This window comes from Miscanthus floridulus, chromosome 8, assembly GCF_019320115.1.
Source record: "Miscanthus floridulus cultivar M001 chromosome 8, ASM1932011v1, whole genome shotgun sequence".
Classification (NCBI taxonomy): Eukaryota; Viridiplantae; Streptophyta; class Magnoliopsida; order Poales; family Poaceae; genus Miscanthus; species Miscanthus floridulus.
This window is the reverse complement of record NC_089587.1, coordinates 227,264,367-227,283,221: the sequence shown is the minus strand read 5'-3', so window position 1 is coordinate 227,283,221 and position 18,855 is coordinate 227,264,367. Positions and strand designations below refer to the sequence as shown.

General features: G+C 47.8%; 2 protein-coding genes and 1 long non-coding RNA gene across 3 annotated transcripts; 1 reads left to right on the top strand and 2 right to left on the bottom strand.

Moving 5' to 3' along the window:
* Nucleotides 1-1,671: 1,671 nt before the first annotated feature.
* On the bottom strand, nucleotides 1,672-9,503 carry LOC136478418 (signal peptide peptidase-like 4). Its single transcript, XM_066476868.1, has 14 exons — nucleotides 9,191-9,503; nucleotides 6,791-6,949; nucleotides 6,589-6,700; nucleotides 5,147-5,263; nucleotides 4,837-4,988; nucleotides 4,568-4,750; nucleotides 4,173-4,213; nucleotides 3,878-4,034; nucleotides 3,747-3,800; nucleotides 3,574-3,666; nucleotides 3,322-3,464; nucleotides 3,134-3,204; nucleotides 2,354-2,437; nucleotides 1,672-2,246 (listed from the first exon to the last, which is right to left on the bottom strand). The coding sequence occupies exons 1-14, from the start codon at nucleotides 9,326-9,328 to the stop codon at nucleotides 2,107-2,109; spliced, it is 1,644 nt and encodes a 547-aa protein (XP_066332965.1). The 5' UTR covers nucleotides 9,329-9,503; the 3' UTR covers nucleotides 1,672-2,106.
* A 252-nt stretch (nucleotides 9,504-9,755) lies between these two features.
* Nucleotides 9,756-14,896, bottom strand: LOC136478419 (U-box domain-containing protein 33-like). The gene is made up of 7 exons (XM_066476869.1): nucleotides 14,446-14,896; nucleotides 13,584-13,706; nucleotides 13,235-13,356; nucleotides 12,930-13,034; nucleotides 12,132-12,462; nucleotides 11,583-11,723; nucleotides 9,756-11,474 (listed from the first exon to the last, which is right to left on the bottom strand). Exons 1-7 carry the CDS (start codon nucleotides 14,875-14,877, stop codon nucleotides 9,948-9,950), a joined length of 2,781 nt encoding a protein of 926 aa, XP_066332966.1. The 5' UTR covers nucleotides 14,878-14,896; the 3' UTR covers nucleotides 9,756-9,947.
* LOC136478420 (uncharacterized) lies at nucleotides 11,700-12,214 on the top strand. Its single transcript, XR_010764253.1, has 3 exons — nucleotides 11,700-11,821; nucleotides 11,911-12,006; nucleotides 12,118-12,214. It is a non-coding gene; the product is annotated as an uncharacterized lncRNA (long non-coding RNA).
* Nucleotides 14,897-18,855: the final 3,959 nt, after the last annotated feature.

The following is an 18,855-nucleotide window of genomic DNA, read 5'->3' as shown; positions in this document are numbered from 1 at the left end:
CATAAATTAATTAGTGTTGTTTGTTTTTGCTGCCAAGCCACTAATTTCTCAATTAGTGGCGACTGGTGGATGGTGATGATGATGATAAGGTTTTGGTTGGTTTTCTTAATTAGTGGCTGACAGGGTTCATTGTGCAGATTTGTTTAGTCTGTTGGTCTGTGGCCTCATCAGCGCGTGCAAGAGGTGGAGGTGGCATGGCGGAACGAGAAAATTATTGAGCATTTTTTATATTTTTTTCTTTCCAAATTGCACATCAGTATAAACGCTGCTGATAAGAGGATAGGAAATTAGCTGGTGTTAGGAAATTGGAAATTAACAAATTATACTAATTTAGACGGTGATAAGATAGGATTAGTATAGGGCCTTAGGTTTAACCAAACCGAATTATGTATTTAAATGGACTGTGGCTATGTAGCTTAGCTCTGGAAAGTTGTGGCCTTCACTCCAGTTGGTAGACACGGACAGATAAGTGGTCAGTTAGGGGTGCTTTATCCTTTGTGAGCTCATCTAGCTGTCCCTACTCCCTAGTTGTGTCACTACTCTACTAGTTTGTAAACTAATAATCCCTTGATAGCCACAAACCAGCCACCACGCCCTAAGTATGGACTAACAAACATCGCAAACAAATAAACCATCTGATCACATACATATATATTAGTTTCCAGCCGTGACCGTGCATTGCAACGCAATTTACATCTTGCGCGTCATATGTTCTAAAACTTGCGATGGGTTCTGTGTTCTGAGTCATGGAAGAAACAATAAACCACTCTAATACATAATAATTCATCGGATACTACTACTACTATGCTTAGCAAAATTAGTTAGGACGGCTCCTATGAGTGAAGGAACACACGGACACAGGTATGGATTGATATTATAGATTAGAACGTCTTTTCACCCCTTTTATTTATACTGAAAACCGGACTAGCTAGAGGGTGAAATTAACCGTTACCCACTAGGGTAACAGCGGTCAAAAAAGAGGTGGATCATGGCATGGAGAATCGTATCAAGGGGCGCTAGCCAACAAGTGAAGGAAGCCGACCAAACCAAACGTTAGGCTTTACAAATCAGGAGCTGCCGCCGCCCTGTACAAGGAAGAACAGGGCGTGGACAAGCGATGGCGTGGGACGGCAGCCGCTGCTTCATCGCTGGCCGCACACCGCGCCACCCGCGACCTCACCTGCTGCACCAAAAGGAACTCGGAAATCATGTAAAGGCAGCCGCACCGCACTCGCACTCCTGTAGAATAAGAAGAAGAATCGCGGCTTGGCTATTCACCGTTCGTTACAAAAAGGGAACTGTCTCGTGCATCGCCACAGCATTTCTTCTTCTTTATTTAATCTAATATATATACAGGTACATAAATAACAAGTAACTGGTCACGAGAGGGAGAGGAAATACACCCACCCCTACCATTTCACGGATGATCGATAATAATACATACTCCTAGTACACAGTGACTGTCACATCATCTTACCGACAGAGCCAGCAGCCTCTTGCCACGTGTCCCCGCCTTGTAAGATCACGAACATGTCCACACAAAACTGTAATAGAGACCCACCCCACCCCATCCGCGCAAAAGGATGCGCCAGATATCACTCAAAACCATACATACACAAATAAAAACAAGGAGGACAGATTTGATTACTTGAAGCTGCACAGCTGTGGGTGGACTCAAGCCCCAGATATCTATATTCGGCTGGAGGAAAACGATCGTATACGATCGTAAATTTCCAGCCGGAACAATATTTTTTTCTCACACAAACCAGCCAGCAGTACTTATTCACGAACCAGCAACGATATGAACCAGCCAACCGAACAGGCTATATATATCTCGCACATGATAAAGCTCCTACCTTCCCGCACCTTTTATCCAGTGTCATAGCATCACTCATATACTATACAACACACCACCTGATGTACAACGAACGTACTAGGATCACGATCAGGGGGCGGGTCTAGCTAGAGTTATCCTATGTAGGGTTCATTGCAAATCAGTAGACTCCACCATTACGTCGCGCACCAATTAACCGTGAAACTTCTTTACACAAGGGTCGTCAGCAGCAACATTCTCGGCCAGGCCACATCAGGTAAGGTTAGTCTTGTTTACGACGTCGAGCTGACCGCAACAGGCGAGTCCTTCGGGGATGGGTGCGTGTGCATGTGCGTGCACACTCTCTCGGGCTGCCCTTTCGTCCACAGGTTTCTGAGTTCACCTCTCTTCATGCCGAGTGCTATGAAGGTGCCTGCACAAATTTGGTAATTTGTTAAAAAAAAAAGCAGCCTATCCAGAAGACATGGCATGAAATACTTCTACATTGATAGTATCATCAGGGGGCAAGGCATCACTTACCAATCGTGAAAGGCACAATGTAAAGGAGAGCTGGCTGGCCGTGGCCATCCATAAGGTTCAAGGCAACGTATGTAATTAGGAGACCTAAGAAGGACAACAACAGCACCGTATGTCAAGGACAATATGGTGGTGAAACGGCATCAAGACAATATGCGCGCAAGACTTTGGCTAAACATTCATAACCACATATGGGAAATAGTCATTTTAATGAGTCCACACAAAACAGAAGCCAATATTCTACACCACATATGGTCAAAGGCATGTGCACAATTTCCTCCATATTGTTGTTGATTCATGATATCAAATTCACACAACTGAACTCTAAATCAAATCAAGGTGGGTTTGGTAATATGATGTAGGTGTATGTATTCGACGCATCAACATATCATATTGCAATGATGCAAGACAAACTTTTTCTTTCTTCCAGCGTTCATTTATGCACAGGGAGCCATTGGAGTTAGATAGCACTTATGATAACACAAATTCAGAAAGTAGAAGGTGCGGTAACCAGCAACCGTGAGCAGCGGGGAATTGTGTGATCCTATTTGCAAGGCACACATTGTTAAGATGCAACCTTGTGCCAAAAAAGGCCAAATGAAGAAATGTGCTATCAAGCATAGCAGTTTTAGGTGCTTGTACACTACACATAATGCATCACTCAGAAACGCCTCTATCAGTATTGCTTGCATTCATCCATCCATCTGACATGGCTTTTCAATTCAGGATGAATGTGCTAACACACAGTACTTAAAATCTGAAATAGAAGTACTGATATATTACCGGAACCATATGCCACCATTGACCACAAAAAGTAGCCAGATTGCAAGGTCTTCTTGGCAGCCCAATCATACCTAAAGACAGAGGAATAAAAGGTATTTCATAACTAATGACAGATAAGTACTTATTATAGAGAATATGAAGAAAGTTGATTACTGTTATCCAGCCTCTACTTCTGAAATTAGCATCACCTTAATGCAAACGCAACCAACAGCCCGGGAAGAAGGATATCACCAAAGCCTATGATGCTGTATCCGCCCCATGGATCAAACATCCGAGGAATCTTTAACAGCATGGGTACACCATCCTCATCAGTCTTATCACCACGTGCAACCTGCGAGCAGACCACATGCATAGCTAGATATCTAGCAAACCATAGAAGAAGAAACTAGATGTCTAGCAGACAACAAATATCAAACATCACAATAGTCATTCATACATACCACAATCATCACACTTTCATGGAATATCATCTTGGAGATAAAAACCCAGAAGACGTCATATAAGAAGGCACAACTCAGGAGGGCTGAACCCACCTGACAGTTAACAGGCAATAACAGGTGTCAGTACCAATCGCTTAACTGAATGGAAAGCATACATTAAGAGGAATAATCACCTTGAGATTAGGTATTCTAACAATTTGGATGACTGTAACGATCAAGGTAATACCCTAAAGGCCACCAAACAAGATATTAGTGATAACAGATTAATCTCAACAAAAGGCATTGAAAATAAAATGACACTCACAAGAATATCTTGCCCAATCCAAGCATAGGACAACCGGCGATAAACACCCCACAGAACAGCAAATACTATGCAAAACGGACAAACTGCCAATGTAAGGTATGAAACAGCTCCAAAAAATGGCACTTTCACAAACGATTCTGCAGCAGGTTTAAACCGCCTGAAAGATCCCATGACTTCTACTCAGTAACAGTAAGAAAAATACACATAGCTGTAGAACCTGATATAAAAGGGAGCTAAGAAATGTCTAAATATTCATCTTGAGTCAGAAAAAAATAACAAAATTTACAGAGCATACCTTGACATCGACAGTAAGCCCACCAAGCATGTTTGCAGACCCTTCACAGAAGAGGAAAAAACATCACAGGAGCTCAAGAAATGGAAGGCAATACATTATTATGAGTAACAAATTCATATTGCTATCTCATGGAGACATTGATACACCCACACAACATCACACTTGGTCATTCCAAAACTAACATAAAGTTCTTTGGTCAATTTGTGGTAGTTCTTAATTGTCCAAAAACAATGAATTACAGATAAAGATGAAAGTGTCTCGGTGTTCTCTCAAAAGTGAAAGCATATTATCAAAGCACATCGGGATTTGGCCATTTGGGTGATTTAGTTTTTGGAAGCACAAAAGCACAGTTCAGACAGATGCAATACCAGAAACAAAAATGAAACGGTACACACCTCTACACCACCTATGCAAAAGATAACCACCAGAAGCTCCACAAACCAATGAGACATCTTCTTGTAGAGTGTTATCAAGAAGCATGATGCAATCACCACAAATAGTATTGCCGATGCCATGTTGATTTCTACCATACCACTAGAACCTCCAGCCTCAAAGTTTGGTGGTACTTCATGACCATCCTATACAAGTATTGTACCTGTCAGTCCTTCTTTTCAAGTGCGCAAAACTAGCAATAAGAAATCAAACAAGAATTGGGGTTTAGAACCTTCAGAAGCTTCTCTTGTTCAATATCTGCTTCTCGGGCGCTCCATGCTGACCAGTATGATGCACAAAGAATGGTACCAACTGCCATAAGCCATAGAAACACCTCTGCAGTATCAACCAGAGGACGATCTGGAGAGTACAGCTCCACTAAGACTGACAAAAAAAAGGAAAACGTAAGCCTGTTAGCTATCTTACACTAAAATAACCTTCCAATTCTCAAGTTACCAAAAATATGAAAAGTTAAACAAACATAGGCACCCATGTATTCACAGGGATGACACAAAGCATGGAACTGAAGACAAACAATTTACCTTCACCACTTGAGAGAGACCTTTCTAAAGAAGAGCCCGCATCTTTTGGCAGAAGAACAGCGGGTATGCTGATATCTAAATTTGTTTCATTGGTCTCACATACCATCTTGTATAACTCTGCAAGTGGATGCACGATATGTGTTCACACCCTATGTTAGAACTCAGAAGACAAACCCACAGAAGCACTCATCTATATACATTAACATGCTATATGAGTTTACATACATCATAAATAACAAGTGTCCTTCACATGGGTAAAACTAGCAAATCAAACAAGATTACAAGTTGGGTCTGCAAAGGTCCCAATGATTTAGGTTTAGTGCTGAGAGATGAGCCAATCAGAAGTAAAAGGACCAAAGAAATCTCAAAAAAAAGTTATCACCACTTATAAAATATAAAGAATTTTTAATAGGTCTACACCAGTTCACTCACAAGGATTTATTTCATGCCACCAAAGGCTTTAATTCCAAGCATTCAATAGGTGTAGGTCGGTTTGGAAGGGAGTACAAGGGAGTCCTTCCCACATCAAAATCAGAGGTTGCAGTAAAGACGGTATCATATAACTCAAAGCAGGGAATGATAATACAGATGCTTGAATCTGAACATGGATTAATCTTACAAAAGATAACTGCAGACCTCAGAGAAAAGAGGGATAAACATTAAAAAGCAGTGTTCTTAAGTTTCGCCTAGGTGATGAAGTGCTCATGGGGCCCTGGCCTCCTGGGTGTCCACAACACCTTGGCAGAACCAGTGAGAAAAGGAGGAGAGAGGAAGGGAAGAAGAACAGGAGGCCAAGCAGCAGCAGCCAACACATCCCTGCCAGCTCCAGCATTGATGGCCAGAGCAAACATTCCTCTGGTCACTGATGGTGGTGGCTGATCAAGAAAGGGAGTGATGACAGTGGTCAATACGGAAGGGGAGTGGTGACAGTGATACATTTTAGGGCCAAGAAAGTGACATGGAGGAGGGGCTGATAGCTGGCAGAACGAGGAAGACAGGGAAGCAAGCATCAGGGTTGGTATGGGAGCTGGAATTGTGGTGCTGCTAAGGGCGAGGAGGGATATGGCCTGGGGGGCTGGCTGCCTAATATGCTATGGGATGGGAGGATATGGCTTGCTTTGGTGGGCTGGGCCAGTCTCCTTTGTCCTTCCCTTTATTGCCTTTTTCCTTTTCTTTTTTCTACCATCTTCCTCTGCTGTCATTTTTCTTCTTCTAAACAGTATGGTGTCGCCTCACCTCACAAGCGCCTACGTGCGAGTAATAAAAAACCATTCTAGTGGTGAAGGTATATGCTCGGCACTACCAAATTACTGAGGTGATCCCAATTCCATCCCTAACCTCAGCAGCTGCTTACATGGTGCTCCAACACAGGCCATAACCCATAAGTGGAGAGAATTGTAGCTTTAGAAGAAGCCATGTCGGATTTCATATACGATGCATACCCTGCTTATCATTGATGATTATAATCGCAGAAGCACCAGCAGATTCAGCAACCCTAGCTTTTTTAGTGAACGTACATTTTCCCCTCTCCACTAACAAAATATCTCCAGCAACCTAACAAAGGAATAAGAAATCACTAGGTAGCAATGCTTAGAACAGTAAAAGAAAGACAGAAAGCTAAATTATCATTTCCAGAAAGTCAACCTTCTCTTTTGGAGGGGTGCAGCAATCAGAAGTGTCTGCTAACAGCAAGTTTGTCCAGTTGGATTGCTTTTCCTTTGACTCTATCTTGGGGCCAAATCGAGCACCAACACCAACAAACTCAATTTTATCCTTTTTGTTGATCAAGGTCCGCACTTTTACCTGACAACAGAACAGGGGCAACATGTGATTGTAGAGAATAAGATAAGTGTGCTAAAGAATCCAAACATTCACCAGTATTTTTAGATATTCAAACTTTCAAAGTGACAATACCAAGTGAACTTCAATGCATGACTTGTGGCTAGCTGATTACTTAGTCGTCAAAGAAGTACCAACCACCTTAAGTCGGGAAAATGTAATGGGCCCTGAGAACCACATTAGCTAGGTAGACATAATGGCCCTCAGATGTGGGAATACTGAACCAGATGGAGCACTAAGACAAACATCTAGCCATGAAAACAAATTAGATTGCTACAAGAAAAGCTGTCCTGCATACTGCATTACATGAAGCAATCATAGCAGCTATGGGGCTGAAACACACACAAAAATGACAATGGATCAAAGAGGGTGTTCAGTTGCTAGCCACACTTCACCTTAGGCAAGTTTGATCAAGTTGGCAAGTGTTTGGTTGGCAACAAAGACTAGGAAAGATTCTTTTAGGATCCTCATGTCACAGAGTAAGAAAGTGTGGCAAGACTCCCTTAGATCCCTTATATTTCAGGACAGAGGGAGTAAGAGTGAAATCCACTGGGGGTCCTTGAACTTGTCCCGCATTCTCAAATAGGTCCATGTACTTCTAAAACCAGATTTTCAGGTCCCTAAACTTGCTAAATGTATCACCAAAGGTCCAAGCCTGTTTTGGAACCCTGGTTTTGCACAAGTGGCTGCCACCCTGTCTCCTCAGTGCAACTGCTCAAGGTGACCACGCATGCCTCGTATGCAGCCGTGTCCGCAGGCACCACGAACGGGGCCAGGTGATGCGGGCCGCCATCTGCCAGCGACAGGTACAGGCCCAACCCCACCACCGTGTTGTACAGCGGGCTCGCGTAGCATCCGGACATGGCCGTCTGCACGCCGCCGGACCCGCCATCGCCGCGCAGAGCGGAGTTCGCGTCCATGGTGGCCACGGCGAGCACCGCGAGTATGAGGCCCAGGACACGCGCGCCCACTTCATCCCGGCTGCCGCGAATGCCACCGAATAGGCCGCGTTGGCTTCAATGGACATGGCGCAGTAGACGATGGTGATGGCCGACATGGACGAGATGAGGCCCAGCAGCACGTCGCGGCCGGGCCGCCGGGGTTCTTGGTCTCCTCGGCCATGGTGGCCAACATGTACGTGCTCGAACCGTGTACGAACGGCAACAGGAGGTGGTGCACAGGACAACGACGGCGATCAGGTCCAGCAGATTGAAGCCGTCGGCGAGTGCGGGCACGTGGATGCGGAGCGCGTCGCTGTCGCGGCCAATGAGCGCCGCGATGTACGATGTCCAGGACCAGCCTTGGCCGGCCGCGACCACTACAAACCTCGAGCAGGATGTTCCCGCGGCGATGTCCAGCGGGATGGTGAGGCGGCGCGGGAGGTACAGCAGCATGCAGAGCGCGCCCACGAGGCAATGCAGCACATGTGCAAAACCAGAGTTCCAAAACCGGTTTGGACCTCCGGTGATACATTTAGCAAGTTTAGGGACCCAAAAATCTGGTTTTAGAAGTACATGGACCTATTTGAGAATGTGGGACAAGTTCAAGGACCCCTAGTGGATTTCACTCGGGAGTAATATATATCTTGGACATAACACTAAATTTAGGACATGCGCCGGGAGCAAACAGACTATAACCACTAAGCAGGATATATAGATAACCTTCAATGAGAGAATCCCAGCAGCTTAGTTGAGTTGAATGAGCTTACACTAAATCTGGGCTTTATCTTGAAATAGGGAACAGGAATAAGCTAACAACACTGGGGTTCCGCCAATAATCCCCAATTGGCAGCATTGTTTTTTTTCAATCAATCAAATGCCATCATTCTCAAACTTGAAAGTTGTAAATGCCATCATATGTCTAATGAAGTGCATAAAGGCAAGGACAATCCTCCGTATAATTTACAGCATATGTAATGAAGCACTAGAGGCTCCATAGCCGACGCTCCTGTACGAGGCGAGACCGTACGGCGACCCAATCGCGACTCTTCCAGTCCAAGCAAATGACGTGGCTGAACACCCAACCCAATCCACGCACAAAAAAAAAAAAAAAATCAAGCGACGGTACAGCCACCCGAGGAGAGATTGCAGACTCCCCAAGTCCACGAATTCAATCCCTAGTTTAGCCCCCAAACACCCAATCCGAGACTCACGGGCCCCCCAAACCCTTGCTATCATCGGACCACCAGCAGGAGGCACCCCTTACCAGCACGAAGTCGTTGGAGCATCCGGGGATCTTGGGCGCGTCGTCGTCCTGGAGCCTGATGTCCCCTCCGGCCGCCACGGCCGCCAGCGCCGCCAGCGCGAGCAGAACCACCAAGGGCTCCAGCGCCCCGCGGGCCATAACCACCACGCCGACGCAGCGGAGGAGGCGAGGCGGGCACGATGCGATGGATTTCGACGCCGATCTGCTGCGTGTGGACTGGAGGCGGAGGAGTAGTATCTCCCTTGTTTTGAGAGAAAGAGGAGGCTGCTGGCTCCCTCGCTTTTTCCTCCACTTTCGTCGTTGTTGGCTTCGGTCGGTTTTCTCGGCGCGGAAACAACGAATGGTCGTCTTATCGGCGGCTGCGCTACTGCCCGCCCGTTGGGTACGGGCCTACGGCGGGAGGGCCCACCGGTCAGACGTTTCTTCTTCGTCTTCCCGTCACCGTCAGCTGCGTAGGGCGATCCGATACGGCACTCGGGTAGGCAGTCACAGGAAGCAACTCGTCCTACTTTCGGCTGCTCTTTTTTCAGCGTTGCAGCCAAACCATGGTTAGTTGAGAAATGAAGAGAAATCGTTACCTTTTGTATGAGCTGAAAGAACTGTTGCAAAATGGAATTCATTCAGGGGAAAAAATCGCTTCTGGCACATTTCCGCTATACTGTACAGTGCACGTTGCAAAGACGATCGATGTCACACATCAGAGAACATTTGCCAAAAACAAAATAAATTAAAACAAAAGACACAGAAAAAAGGCTAATCAGTGCAGCCGATGGTGGGCCTGGAGCTGGCGGTGGCGCCACTCGTGGATGGCGGAGCGGAGCGCGTGGTTGGGGACCAGCTTCCGCGTCGGGAGCTTCAGGTTGGTCATCGGCGACGTGTAGTGGCCGCTGCCCAGCCACTCCACGATGGCCTCCGCCTCGTACGTGAACCCGTCGCCGGCGATCTGCGGGTCCCTCATCACCTCCTTGAGTATCGGGCAGAGGAAGTAGGACGGGGCGCCGTCTGACTCGGACAGCGACGACGGCGACCTGCTCGGCGCGGAGCTCATCGCGGCCTCCAGCACGCCGCGGGCCTCCTCCAGCAGCACCGCGGCGGGGACCCGCGGCCTCCGCTCCGCCTCCACGTCCACGTCCACACCGCAGCATCTCAGCCCGAGCATGGCCACCTCCCTGGCGCGCTCCGTCGGCCACCCTCCCGTCGTCACCTCCTGCCACGACGCCCTGCCGCCCGCGGCCTCCCGCGCCGCCTTCCTCGCCAGGAACGCCGGCCTCCCGGTCACCAGCCGGAGGAGGACCACGCCAAGCGCGTACACGTCGCAGTGCGGGGTCAGCTCCCCCGTCGCAGCGAGGCACCGCGGGTCCGCGTACGCCCGCGCCGCCGGGCCGGCTCCGGGGCGCTCTCGCTCCTCCACGAGGCCGCGCACGCCGAGGCCGGCCAGCTTGCACGACCACCCGCGCCGCGCGTCGTCCTCCACCACCAGGATGTTCGCCGGCCTCACGTCGCCGTGCACCGTCGCCCGCGGCAGCGTGGAGTGCAGGAACGCCAGCGCGGAGCACGCCCCGTACGCGACGCCGCACCGCGCGTGCCACGGCAGCGGCGGCGGCGCCGACCCGCTCCCGTTCCCGCCTCCCGGTTCCGGACCCAGGCGCTCCTCCAGGCTCCCGCCCGGCACCAGCTCGTACACGACGGCGCGCGCCGCCGGGCACGCGCCCACGAGCGTCACCACGTTCGCGTGTCTCGCCCGGCTGACGCCTTCTACCGCACGGGCGAACCGGGCCTCGTCCACGGCTACGTCGCGGTTCACCACCTTCACGGCGACGGCCATGTTGCGCAGCTCCCCTCTGTACATTTTGCCCCGGCCGCCGTCGCCGCCGCCGCCATCGATCCGGACAGACTCGTCGAAATGGTTGGTGGCCTCGTCCAGCTCCGAGTAACCCAGCTGCAAGAAGCTCACTCTCTGCTCGCCGCCGCCGTCCTCTGTGGACGTGGACGTGGACGCGGACGCGGACTCCCTCGCAGTGCAAGGATGATGTCCTTGCCGGAGTGTGTCCAGGAGGTTGTACGATTCCGACAGCCTGGCCTCGAGGTCGTTCATCGTGCGCTCCGAGCTTGTGATCTGGAGCTCCAGCTCGGCGCTCCGGTCGTCGACCTTCCGTATCTGCTCCAAGATGTCGTTGAGCTCTCGCCTGTCCTGCTCCATGGCCGCGCGCTCTCTCGCCACCATCTCCTCCACCTCCTTCCGATGCCTCGCCTCTCTCTGATACGATCTCTCTGCTTCGTCGGCCTACATCCATCACATACATACATACATACACATGGTCATCAGCTACATACATACATATGGTCATCAGCATGATTTTTGACAGGAAGTGGTGAAGTTTCGTTTTGTGACCATCTTGGACGCTTCGGCGAGCTCGCGCTCAGCCATCTGACGCCGGCGAGTCTCTTCGTACGCCTCGTGCTTCAGGTTCTCAGCTTCCATGAGCACATGCTTCAGCTTCTCGTACAAGGCATCATCCATCTCACCAGCATCCTGGCAAAACAGAATGAACTGCTCATCGCCCGAAAAACATGTTCCTGACAGACGCAGTGGCTGGACAGATCGAGTGCAGGACAGTCTAAATGCACATGGTAAATCTATATACACTGTACATGTATTTTTCAAACCAAATGCATTTATTTTTTGAAACGGAAGCTTTTAAACCAAATGCATATACTAGACAATTTTCAGATTCCTTTGGAAGCCAGCTTGGACTGCACACTGTTTACTGTCTGGATTATCCTGTGTCTGAACTCTGAAGAAGTTAGAATGTGAGGTACTCCTAAACACCACAATGTATCTGATAACCTCCAATTTTGCTCTTAATTTCTTCACTTTTCCTAAGGACACCAATTTACTCCGATACTTATTTCATAATAAAAATCAGAAGTTGGCACGTACCGAACCGTCCGATGCGGGCGTTTCCCGGTCCTCTTCAATCTCTTGTAGCAAATGCACAGCTGCCGGTTCCACTTGAGCCCCCACAATTTCAGAGATGGACTCCGCTGAGGATCCAGCAATGGCGGTTGCTTGATTATTTGAATCCTCTATGTTAAGGTCCCTTGCAGGAGTCTGTTCAGCTGATGGATCGTCTGATTCTTGTGTGCTGAATGTCTCGCTGCTGCGCAGGCGTGGCGAGGATTTCGATCTCGAGTAGTCCGAAGTGCTTGACCTGGGGCTTGTGCTAGCCGTGGACGATTCAGCTCTATGTGCTTGTCCCTCGCTCGCCTCCCTGTACCAGTTGCCAGAGAGGTAGATCGAAAACAGGAAATAATTCATTACTCCTCCTCCTACTACTACTTTGCAAGCAATTTTTACATACAGGAAAACTATATCGCATTTTTTTTTTCTAAAAAAAGGTACAACTATGTCGCATTCGAATAAAATGAGTCCTGCAGTACTAGTTTGGCCTCGTTCAGTTACTCATGATGTGAATGAAAGGAACCAGAGAAAGCTCGCTCCTTGACCGAAGAACGTCAAATTTCTAGACAGATAGGACACAAACAATAAATCTAACACATGTTCAGTTATTGTGAAAGCTACCACAGGTCCACAGGTTCTAACACTTCTACACTAATTCCAGGCAAAGCAACGTACGCATACACAAATGTCTTCGCCATTTAATTCGGAAGTTGTCAGGAAGATGGAAAGAACAGACTTTCGCAGTTAGCTCCTTTTTGATGAACGCAAAATGCATACCTGGTGCAGATAAGATTTCCCCTGCAGACGAACCAGACCCTGCAAGAGGGATTCGCCTTCCGCTGCACCGTCAGCGCCTTCTTAGACCTTGGCGCCCGCATCTTCCTAGCGTCACGATCACGTTGCATCAAGACAGACAGACAGACAGATAAGAGTCTTTGTTACCATGCTAAATTGCTAATCAACATTGATCAAGCAAGAACAAGGATGAACGAACGACAAAACCTACGGCACACAAGAGCTGAACCACCATGTCAGTGTGCCTGAAGTCTGACCGACCTATTGTCATATATTACCATATATACCTGCTGTACGCCCGATCAGACGCAGCGCCCATGACGAGCTCGGTGACCCCATGGTCGTCAACCAACTGCACGAGACCCCTGGCGATATCGTCGCTCGCGATGATGATCTTGCTCGCATTCACCTACGGAAGTTTCTGAAACTCGTCAGAAAATTCAGATGTCACTAGCAGTAGCAGGCTGAACTGAACCTAGGGAAGAAGCTAACCGGGGTGGGTAAGGCTATTATCATCTGAACACGGTGGAACCTAGAGACTGCTGAAAAGGCTCATGTCGACATTGACAGGTTGGGAATCGATGCAGAGACGATGACAAAAAAAAACAAGATCTGGAAAGGGAGCAGGTGTTCAACCTTTTGACTATGGCAAATTTCCACGAGGTCGTCTAGGACTTCGGCGATCCTCTCTTCCTCCAGCTGCGTGTACGCAGCCACCTCCTCCTCTGCAAGCTGGCTCACTGGGACCCACGCCCCCCACTGCAGTAATCCATGGGTCCAAAATGATTATATATTTTCTTTTGAAAAGAATTGTTTAAGATTTGCAAAGACACAACACAAGAACAAGCGTAGACTGTAGATGCAGGGACACAGTGGCAACTAATCTTGCATAACAGGCAGTAACATGAAGGATCGGAGTTCAATGGTTAGCTGAAAGAATTCCTGAGTTTATTACGAACAATACATGTTGGTTGGCCATGTCGTCCAAGAAATGGAAGCTGTTAAAGATGAATGCCCCTCTGAAACTCGAGGAGTCAAACCGGCAACGGTGCTCGGGGGCTGAAAGTACTGTTGGTCAATTTACTAAAAAAGTACGGCTTAATTATAAGCCAAGTGAACTATTGCTTACCATGAGAGAGACTGAGAGAGAGAGGAAAAGAAACGAAGGGATGGACTAGAAGAAAAAGAAACCATTCATGCATCATTTGTGAACTCCGTTTCTTTTTCTCTCTCTCTAGAAAAAAAAAAGATGTGAACAAAACTGAAAACGGCATGCAATGCAGGCAAGCGAGCAGGATAAAGAAAGAACAATAGTAAGGAGAGGATAAGACCTGGAGACAGTAGCTAGCTGCTACCTTACGTAGGAAACGACAAGTAGAAAGAAGAAGCGGAGAAAAATGCAGGCAGGCAGGCAGAGGAGGGGAAGGGAATGCATTATGCTAGCATGTGTTTCGAGAGAGAAAGCAGAGGGGGCAGAGGAAGGGCATGCGAGGCACGCACTGATGTTGATCCGGGAAGTGGGGCGGCGCAGGTGCGCGAGCACGAGGCGCCTGCTGCTGCTCCGGCGGGGGGCGAGGGCGGCGAGCACCCAGCGCAGGTTGGCCTTCCATTCCTTGGCCGCCTGCGCCTGGTTCCGGCTGCCGCTGCCGGTCCCAATCCCCACGGCGCAGTACACCGCCTGCGCGTGCTCCTCCTCCGTCTCCTGATTCTGATGCTGGTAGCGTCCTCCTCCTTCCGGCTGCGGCTGCCCCCGCTCGTCGCCGTCGGGAGCAGCAGCCGCGGCCCGGGCCTGCCCTGGTAGTGGTAGTTGTACCGCTACCGCCGCCTCCATAGGCACAGGCAGTGGCGATGGTTCAGCGGAGCAGGGTGTACGTACACGTACTGTCGTCGGCGAGGCGGCCGCCTCCGCTCTGCTCCCAGCGTGTACCATCCGATCCGACTGCGACTGGGTTTGGAACGACCCAGCGATGGATGGAATGGAATGTAAAAGGGCAGGAGAGACGCCCGGGCGCTGACTCGCGGGGCCGGATATTCCTGGAACCTTTTTGCCTCTACTAGTACAGGACTACACGAGAACTGCTGACTGATCTGATTCTCATCCGTGTGCCTCTTTCTTTTCTCCTCTTCTCGGATCGTATCTACTTTAATCTATGTATATTAGAATAAATTATGATGAAATTTTATTTGGTTTTTATTCTAATTTATTTACTCTAACATATATGAATTGAGATGAATACGAGTGCATTCATCAAACCAACCCTAAGAGAAATATTCTTTGTCTGTACTTTTCTCCACGTGGGAAATAATTTATGGCTAGAGTAGCAAATTACTTTATATTTGCATTGCGGCTCATAAATTAAGCACTTGTGCTAAAAACATATATAGCTACATGCTTTTAAGTTAGATTCAATTCTTTTAACTGTATTTCTTGATGAGGACAAGGATCCTCCGATTTGGATTAAAGTATGAGGTTGGAGCGACAAGGATAGATGGTGTGACACTATGACCAGCAGTGGGAGCGCCGATGGATAGGGACGGTGGTGCGGCAGCGGAGGTAGGAGATGAGCCTTATTGTGAGTGTCCCATCCTCATACGTGGAGCATCGGATGGGAATGGGACACACGAGTGAGTTAAATGAAGACAGACGCTAGTTGCGCTCATGTACCACCATGTAGAATAACCGTCGCGTGGTCTCTCTAATCAAACATCTTCTGCGACTTTGTATTGTGACCCAACTCAGTTCACTCCACGTCGGTTCTTCCCACCCACGAGCTAGTGAATAATTGATGCTGGGTCTTTTCTAGTGGGATCCAACCTATTCAAAATTTGTCTTCTAACTTGTACTATAGAATGTTAAGAGCGGTGTACACCTAGTGTACATGGCCAAGAGTAGGGATGCAAGTAGGCAAACCCACGAACCTGTATATAGGCTGAGAACCCACGAAATTAAGCTTGGGCTCGCGGGCTACCCCACTTGCATCCCTAGCCAAGAGCGAGCATCCAAGGTAGGAAGGTCGACTTCTTAGGGCATCCATAACAACTAAAATAACTTCCTCTCTATAGTAATGCCACATAGAATACAATGATCGGTATAGATACATGCCCAATAATTTAGCTATAACCCAATTTTCTAACATTATTATGCCTACTATTGTCGACTACATGGCCTCGAATACCTTCACCGAGGCTATAACGGTCTCCCAGAGGGGGTGGGCCAGCTTGACTACCCCAGGACGAATCCAACACCAACTTGGCAGACAAGACATATACAATATAGAGACAAAGAATAGAAACTGACTCCATCTATGATAACCGACTAGAAAATTAACCTGTAAGATCACGACTCTATTCGTAATCGGCTTGCCATCAGAGTTTTCACGGCTATAAGATGGAGATTAAAGCGTCATGGTGCCTTTTCTACCTCTACCTCTTGTCCTTTCCTCCATCTAGCTTCCTTTCCTCTGTGTCGACATGCACCTCTATCTAGCCACCACCGCAAAACTTTCTTAACCCGTTCACATTGTGGTTGTCCCTACCCCAAGCCACCCTATGATTCTTTGTTACTGTCTCTACTGCCATCAATCATCATCATCGTCATCTCCACCCACCTGACTCACTAGACGTCATCTACTACCCTTGTTGGCAATGCCCTCCTTGGCTTGCCCACTATCTGCCACCTAACCTATCACTGTGGCTATACTTTGATGACTCTAATCCAATCCTTAGCTCTCGACTAGGAGTACGTTCACGGGTTTGCTTGGTTCTCTTGCCCATCGCTCGCCTCGCCCCGTTGAGCAAAGCTAGCCTTGCTAATGCAGATAGGTTGAATTGGCTCACCCATGCCAGCGAAGCCAATCCTTGTTTTCACAGGTTTCAATGCAGCCAACAAAGGATCCACACATTGTTCACGATTCTACTTCTTGCTGGGCCAAGAGAAGGGAGGGTGAGCAAGGGATCAAGAACACACCATAATCTCCATGATGAGGTCACAGATGAGGTCACAGAAGACAGATCCAGAAAAGTGATTCAACACGGACGCATCAGCAAACAATAAGGATTAGGTGTTGGCAAGGCACTAACGCTAGATTGATTGTTGTTTCTTAGTTTTTGGATCATGTGAAATACTTAGATGAAGTATGCACCGGTGAAGCTAGACATAGGCTAATCACATGTCTATGTATTACTTACAGCTAGCACAGCATAGCGTGGCCGGAGTAGTTGTTTGTTCTTTATGCTGATGACGAAACTATGAAACGCGTGTTTAGCTGCCTATTCATCTTGCCCAAAGTGCAAGCGTACGTGCAACTAATAATGCATACAAAATGCGTGTGTGACACCGTACCTAACCAGCCTGTGCTGGGTGAGGGTGAGAGACGTGCCAGGTCATTAGTATCTTCATCCTAGAAAAGAATGTTATTTTAAGTTTGTACAAAATCAAAAATTTAAAATATGACTACGTTTATTATATAGAAAGTATTACCAAAAAATGTATCTCTAAAGTTTTTATATATGAAAATATATTATATGATTTATTGAGACCTAATGGTATTTGTTATATACTGTAAATATTAGTAATTTTTTCTTTATATCGGATGATGAAATTTGGGATTTATTGACTCCTCGAAAAAGTGTAACTAACATTATTAATTTTTTGGATGGAAGAGTATTATGCAGATAATAATATAATAGTTGTTTCTGGACTTCGGGGGAATGTGTGTAGGAGAGGAGGGGGCGCGGGGGGCATGCCATGCTGCCGCTGACCAACACCAGGATACACGTACATGCATGAATGCTCGATATATATCCCAGCCCACATCTAGAACAGGAATATCCCATGAGCAGATGTGGATATATGCTTTCACTTGACATTAACAAAACATCAGTAAGAGTTGCAACTAGATGTTTCTTGGACAAATATAAATACCACGAACCATATCCCTGCATGACATGAACACACTGCTGCACCCCACGGTCTGGTCTTAATAGTGCAAGCACACTATTACTGTTCATTAGTACTTGCACCTAGCTAGCCCAAACACTGCTGCATATCGTAATGCTTAATACTGACTGCATATATAGAGGCGACGGCGGCAGAGTGTACGCGATTCTTAATGCTCGCAGCATTCGACCTACTAACTAAACAAAGAATGCAGGTACAGATTATTAAAACTTGGTTGCCAGGCCACAAACATCAGAGTTGTGTGGGAGAGATTTAAGCAAAAACCTACACGTGATCTATGACGTACAGGCGATTCTACGCATATATGTCGGTGTTTTATAAACCGAACTAGTAAATTTATACGATTGTCGCGTAGCTTGATGAAGATGATGGCAACATCCAAAAGACACGATGATTTATACTGGTTCAGGCCGAAGCTCTACGTCCAGTCTCAGAGATGATCGAGTGCGTGTTCCTCACTTGAATGCTATGAAGTTATTACAATGGGAGGTGCAAGAATGGAGGAAGAGGTAGGAGACCTAGAGCTAGGAGACGGATTGCCCGAATGAAAGCTTCAGAAGCTTTTCTAGGGTTTAAGAATGAATGAATGAAAAATGGATACCCCAGAGGGGGTGCCTTGGCTGCCCTTATATAGAGTTCGGGGCCAGGGTGTATACAAAGGAAAATGTTCTCCCGACCAAAGGGTCGTGAGCCTGAGGGAGGTCCTAGCTAACTTGGCTTGCAAGGCACGTCGTCTTGTGGAGTACATCTAGGCATGGTTGTCGTCATGGTCACTGTAAGCACGATGGTGAGCTGTCAACCGTCCTATGTGACGTGGTCTCTGCCGTGGTCTTCATCATCGTCTCCTGGTTTTCTGGGGCGTCATACGGGAGTTAGTAGCCACCCTCGGGTCGTCGATTGCCTTGTTGACTTGAGGAGCTGAGGGCCACAATCCCGATCGTTGGGGTC

Excerpts from the sequence above, each read along its gene's own strand:
- LOC136478419 (XM_066476869.1), bottom strand. The coding sequence starts at position 14,877 with ATGGTACACGCTGGGAGCAGAGCGGAGGCGGCCGCCTCGCCGACGACA. Across the intron at positions 13,357-13,583 it reads AAATTTGCCATAGTCAAAAG|GTGAATGCGAGCAAGATCAT; the intron begins GTTGAACACCTG and ends AAACTTCCGTAG. Across the intron at positions 12,463-12,929 it reads GGAAATCTTATCTGCACCAG|GGAGGCGAGCGAGGGACAAG; the intron begins GTATGCATTTTG and ends CAACTGGTACAG.
- LOC136478418 (XM_066476868.1), bottom strand. The coding sequence starts at position 9,328 with ATGGCCCGCGGGGCGCTGGAGCCCTTGGTGGTTCTGCTCGCGCTGGCG. Across the intron at positions 4,214-4,567 it reads TTTGCATAGGTGGTGTAGAG|GGTCTGCAAACATGCTTGGT; the intron begins GTGTGTACCGTT and ends TCTTCTGTGAAG. Across the intron at positions 2,247-2,353 it reads CATTGTGCCTTTCACGATTG|GCACCTTCATAGCACTCGGC; the intron begins GTAAGTGATGCC and ends AAATTTGTGCAG.